The sequence below is a fragment of the Pinus tabuliformis genome, chromosome 8 (genome assembly GCF_031772625.1).
Source record: "Pinus tabuliformis cultivar Carrire ecotype Pingquan chromosome 8, CPIR1, whole genome shotgun sequence".
Classification (NCBI taxonomy): Eukaryota; Viridiplantae; Streptophyta; class Pinopsida; order Pinales; family Pinaceae; genus Pinus; species Pinus tabuliformis.
Genome location: NC_142294.1, coordinates 701,908,914 through 701,914,913, shown reverse-complemented (window position 1 = coordinate 701,914,913; position 6,000 = coordinate 701,908,914). Strand labels below are relative to the sequence as shown.

The window sequence follows — 6,000 nt, the reverse complement described above, 5'->3', positions numbered from 1 at the left end:
CTTTCAATATTATATATATATTTTTGTAATCTCACACATATATAATAACAATATTATTTATATCAATAATTCAACAAATAACTTCTTTAATTTTCAATGTTATTTCTAAATATGCTTATGTTTAATTTATATAAAATAAATTATTTTCATTTTTATTATTATATTTCCTTTTTTTTTTTTTGTAAATGTTTATGTTTATTTTACATTGGTTTTCATTTTTATTATTTTATATTTCCCTTCATAAAACTTTTAATCATAATATGAATTAAATTTAAGAACAAGATTTCTAGTAAAAAAAAAATTATATTTCCCTTCATATAAATTTTAATCATAATTTGAATTAAATTTAATAATATAAATGTTTGTATATATTTTATGTTTTTTTCATTGCAACTTAAATCAAATTTAATGATAAATATTTATAATAAAACTTTTATTTACTATATATTTTTTTAAATATAATATATATTTTTTATTTTAAATAATTATTATAATTATTTTAGTCAAATAAAGTTATCTGGGACAGTTGGACAAAATAATTGTTATCTATCCCACTCATGTATTTATGATTATTGATATATAATACTATCAATCTTTTTTGTAAAAAAAAAATATAATAATGAAGAGACAAAAAGAGAATAATTTAGTTGAAAAAAACTATTATCACTCCTTTACTTTTATTCCAATCAATTTATATTTATATTTTAAAATAATAATATTTTCTAAATTCACACAAACAAACAACACTAATTTGATTAATATCTTCGTCCACATCGTTTATTCTCATCCATTAATTTCTCTGGCTAATAAAAGAAGTGAAATTCTTTTATAATCTGAGCTGATATGGATAGGACATTCCACATATGGATGTGGTTAAATGAATATAAATGGGATGAATAAATTATTAAAAAATATAACTAAATATAAGAATCCTGTAAAAAGAAAGATGGGGTTATCTAACCAGATGGGAAGTGGATGGATAGGAGTAAATGTGTATTTCAAACGAGGGGGTTTCTGCCCATGCATTCTTATAATACCTATTTATGAGTAAACATGTTCCTTTATAAATAATGAATCACCTATTAGATTGGACGGTGGAAGCTGCTCTATAATTCAACTTCCTGCCTTCATGCTCTCCCATAAGTTGTAATACTTGTCTGGATTCTCCAATTATGGCATTCACTTTTTTGTCGCTGAATGTTGTATTATGCCTTGTTGCATTTGTGGGATGTGCCACTGCTCAGCTGAACCCTAATTTCTACCAGAATACATGTCCCAACGTTTCTCGCATAGTGCGGCAGGTTGTCCACCAAGCTCTCCGGGCAGATTCAAGAATAGCAGCCTCTCTCCTCCATTTACATTTTCACGACTGTTTTGTAGATGTAAGTATACCAGAGACAGAAGAAATTCTGTTTGTTTAATTTGCTTTTTTTTCTTTTTTCCAGGGTTATTTTAAATCTAAGTAATGTCCAGTTCTAATACATTGAATGAAAAATAATCTGTTTATTAGTAGGATGTTATCATTAAAATTGTGAAGTTAGATCGAGATTGGACGTCAGCTTTTTAAAGATAATTTATCCAAAATAATTCTTATCATCAACCCTTCTCATAAAATTTTAATTAATAACCTAATAAAAACGAAACTACACACAAACCCATTAATCCATACATCATAGATTATCTGTGATGAAATATCTATTGAAATTTGGCCACATCAAATACTATAACACCCCTATACTATAACACCCCTTAATGGACTTACCATTAAATTCATTCAAGCTGAACTGATTAATAACTGACAGGGCTGCGACGCATCAGTACTTCTGGATACCACTGCAAATTTTACTGGGGAGTGGACTAACACCACTGTTCTCAGGGGCTTTGGCGTCATTGACGACATTAAGGCGGCTGTCGAAAATGCGTGCAGGGGAACAGTTTCCTGTGCTGACATTCTCGCTATAGCAGTGGAGCGGTCCATAGCATTGGTTTGTACTCTTAATCATTTCACTGGGTTTTGTTTTTATTTTGTTGTTTTTTTAAATTATAGAGTAAAAAGTGGGAGATATATAAATAAATTTAATGAATTTAGTGTTTATTGGATTTAAAGCCGTTGTTGATAGAGTGTTTTTGTTAGGAGTTGTTTTTCTTGTGATTTTTTCGATTTGAGATGAAATTTTGATTTGTGTTATTTAAACTGGTTTTTTTGAATATATATATATATATATATATATATATATATATAGATTCAGCGCCCTCAAAATTTTTTAAGGCATTTCCAGTGTGCAGGGATTACTAGCAAGCTTGCAATTTCAATAAATTTCTGCTGGATTTTAAAAAAAATTAGACCTGAAAAGCCCAACAGAAAAACTTTCAAAAAATAGCACTAAACACAACTAGATTTTGTTAAGTCTTCAAAAAATTATCTATTTTCAAAATTAATGAATCTAGTGTCTATTGAACTTAGAGCAGATAATGATAGAGTGTTTTGTAAGTCCTCCAAAAAAATATCTATTTTAAAAGCTGATGCTGCAGCATCATAAGTGATTTTGATGACTTAATATTTGTGATCGAACTACTCCTAATAAACCCTAAAAAAATTCCTAAAATTCTCATTTCAAAACAAATTTGCTTATGGAAAAATAACGATTATGTGACCCTTGCTGCATCTACAGTCTGGTGGTCCGTCATGGACTGTGCAATTAGGAAGACGGGATAGCACGACCGCCAACCCAACTCTTGCGAAAACAGCCTTCCCTTCACCGAACGCATCGCTATCCACAAACTTAAAAAAGTTCCAGAACGTGGGGCTTTCGCTTACGGATTTGGTTACTCTGTCAGGTATATTTAAAAACTCTTCGTCACTCTGTTACTTAGTTTCGAAAAATCTCTGGAAGTACATGTTAATTAACCTCATAGTTATTTAAGGTGCTATTTATTCATTAATGTGTTGAGTTGCATAGATTTATCTTTACATAATGTATTTGCTTAAATTTAATAATGGGTATATACAATTTGGCTAATTAATAAATAAAAACACAGTAAATATTGGCTCCTTTTAGTGTTATTAATATATTGTTTATTTTAGTGTTATTAATATATTGTTTAATTTAATGTTATTAATAAGCGAGGCTGTATATGTCTAGCCAAATAAATGTTGGTAGTGTTATTAATGGAAGAGGCTGTATATGTCTAGCCAAATAAATGTTGGTAGTGTTCTTGTTTAATTTAATGTTATTAATAAGCGAGGCTGTATATGTGGGCTAGTCCTATTTCCAACACTATAGCATATTTATGACGCGACATGCGCCGGAGATAGTCCTTTATAACACGCTTCAGGCGTCATAAATATGCTATAGTGTTGGAAATAGCTCTTACAGTATATGTCTAGCCAAATAAATGTTGGTAATGTTATTAATGGAAAAGGCTGTATATGTCTTCCCATATACTTAAATTCAAGTATGAATATATACTGCTCTGGTGCATTAATGAGTCAAAAACACAGTAAATATTAATTGTGTTGCTCCATTGTATTAATTTGGTGTTTACTGGATTTAATAGGGGCACATACAATTGGGCGGGCTCATTGCCGAACGTTCATCTATAGGCTTAACAATTTCAACGGAACGGGCAATCCGGATCCGACACTCGATTCCAGCTATCGATCCACCCTGCAAAGAATTTGTCTGCAGGATGGAAACGGGAGTTCGATAACGTCATTTGATCCGGGCACTCCAAACACCTTCGACAATAACTACTTCAAAAATCTCCAGAAAAACATTGGGCTTCTGCAGTCGGATCAAGAATTGCTTTCCATGGCTGCTTCAAGCACGATTTCTATTGTGAATGAGTACAGCCGGAGTCAAGCAGATTTCTTCTCTAACTTTTCTAACTCGATGATCAAAATGGGGAACCTAAGTCCTTTGACGGGAACAAGCGGAGAAATCCGTCTGAATTGTGGGAAGGTTAATGGCTAGATTCCACTTACATAGTGAAATATCCATGCTGCCAATTTTGAATTAAGTGTGCTAACCGTTGTGAAAGGTCTATCAATTAGATTTATTTCGAGTGGTGGGAAGGTATGATTGGGGTTTATTTCGAGTGATAGAGAGGTATAATTGGAATTTATTTAGAGTGGTTAGGAGATATGATTGAGATCTTCCTAGCCAAATTCAAGTGAGTCTTAATGTAATGGCTGGAACTATATTATTAAATAAATAATTCCAAGAAAATTATAATATTTCTTATATATATATTTTTAATTCCTATAAAGATACAGATAATTTTAAGGAAAAAAAGATTTCCATATCACTCCGCCTATATTAAGATCTTCCAACCCAGATTCAAATGAGCCTTAATGTAATAGCTTGAAACCTTGTTATTGAATAAATAATTGCAGAATTTTTTGGTTATCCCTTATATCAAAATACATATATATTCTATGCCAGGGAAAAAAATTCCCATATCACTCAGCCGGTATTAAACACTAGTGAAGTTTTTCATGCTTTTTTACACTTAAACTTAATAAAACGAGTGAGTTTTAAATATAGCAGATCACAAGATGTCCCGGCCCCGGCCCTGGCCCTAAACAATCGAATATGGTTTACCTTATTTTTAAGTTTCCCACCCAGATTCAAGTGAGTCTTGATGTAATGGTTTGAAGTTTTGTTATTGAATAAAATAATTGCAGGAAACCCATAATATCTTTTATTATTTTTTATATAAAATATAAATATATATATATTTTCTTATGTGAAGGTAAAATTTTTTTATATCACTTTTCAGTATCATTCGTAAAGTATTAAATAAGCTAAGAAGTTTTTTTTTGTTTTTTCCACTTAAATTTAATAAAACAAGTGAGTTAATATTTTTTATATTTTTGTATTTTTTATGAAATCTAAAAGTTAATTTTATAGCTAATTGAATTGAAATTTTTCTCATGTTAACCAAAATAAAAATTATAAAGTTTTTTATACTTTTCTGCATTTAAACTCAATAAAACAGGTAAGTTTTAAATATAACAGATCACAAGATGTCTTAATTCAGAACAATCAATGGTTTACAATTTACTTTATTTTTGTGTACATTTTTTTTCAATTGAATAAATTTTTTGACATACATAGTCTTAGATTTAAGACTTCAATGTAGAGAACAGTCTTTCCGATTAATCACATTGTAAGAATTGGGTCAATACCAACTAATGTGGTTCATCCTTAGGACAAAGTGAGAAACCAAATCGCAGGAATGCATCATAGTTCAGGGTAACCCATTCAAAATTAGCCTTTAGTGACATAGAATTATTTAGGGATATGTGAAGAAAATATGTTTATTAATTAACTTAATATAAATTAATATAAGTTAATTTAATAAACATATTTTCTTCACATATCCCTAAATAATTCTGTGTCACCAACTGCTAATTTTGAATGGCTTACCCTGAACTATGATACATTCCTGCTATTTATTCTCTTTGGTTTCTCACCTTATTGTCATGAAGATGAACCACATTAATTGATTTAAAACTTAAACTCAATCCTGACAATGTGATTAATCCATAAAAACTATTCTTTATACATAATCTACTTAAAAATTAAAATATAAAACTTTGTAAAAATCCTACCCATTAAACCACATTCTCTAAACTGCACATTCTTATAATTGAGCTCTTACTCTATTCGGAATAGAGATAACACTGCGTTCCTGGCGATTTCTCTCAAAGTATTTTTAATTGCTTCATGTTTTTCGCTAATTCTATGAAATAGGTTGAGGAGTTTCACATGCTTTTTTCAGTTATTTGACAACTTTTGAACCTGCAGACTTCTGATTAAGGTGGATTATACGAGTTTATGCTATCGAGTATTTAGACTGGATTGATGCTAATAAGTAATTTATGGATTGATAAATGGTACTAGGGTGAACTAGGTTTTCGACCTTTCCAATAATTAGGCTCATGATCCTGATCGATGTTTTGTGGGGGATATTTTGAATAAGATGAAATGAATA

General features: G+C 30.0%; 1 protein-coding gene across 3 annotated transcripts; it reads left to right on the top strand.

Annotated features, from left to right (window-relative positions):
* Positions 1-1,046: 1,046 nt before the first annotated feature.
* LOC149237550 (peroxidase A2-like) lies at positions 1,047-4,204 on the top strand. 3 transcript variants are annotated; one of them, XM_089372688.1, is made up of 4 exons: positions 1,058-1,382; positions 1,803-1,985; positions 2,673-2,838; positions 3,559-4,194. In XM_089372688.1, the coding sequence occupies exons 1-4, from the start codon at positions 1,173-1,175 to the stop codon at positions 3,972-3,974; spliced, it is 975 nt and encodes a 324-aa protein (XP_089228814.1). In that variant the 5' UTR covers positions 1,058-1,172; the 3' UTR covers positions 3,975-4,194. The 3 variants fall into 3 exon arrangements, with proteins under 3 accessions (XP_089228816.1, XP_089228814.1, XP_089228815.1); XM_089372689.1 differs by having other exon boundaries at positions 1,097-1,382; positions 1,819-1,985; positions 3,559-4,201; XM_089372690.1 differs by lacking the exon at positions 1,803-1,985 and having other exon boundaries at positions 1,047-1,382; positions 3,559-4,204.
* Positions 4,205-6,000: the final 1,796 nt, after the last annotated feature.

Excerpts from the sequence above, each read along its gene's own strand:
- LOC149237550 (XM_089372688.1), top strand. The coding sequence starts at position 1,173 with ATGGCATTCACTTTTTTGTCGCTGAATGTTGTATTATGCCTTGTTGCA. Across the intron at positions 1,383-1,802 it reads TTCACGACTGTTTTGTAGAT|GGCTGCGACGCATCAGTACT; the intron begins GTAAGTATACCA and ends AATAACTGACAG. Across the intron at positions 1,986-2,672 it reads TGGAGCGGTCCATAGCATTG|TCTGGTGGTCCGTCATGGAC; the intron begins GTTTGTACTCTT and ends CTGCATCTACAG.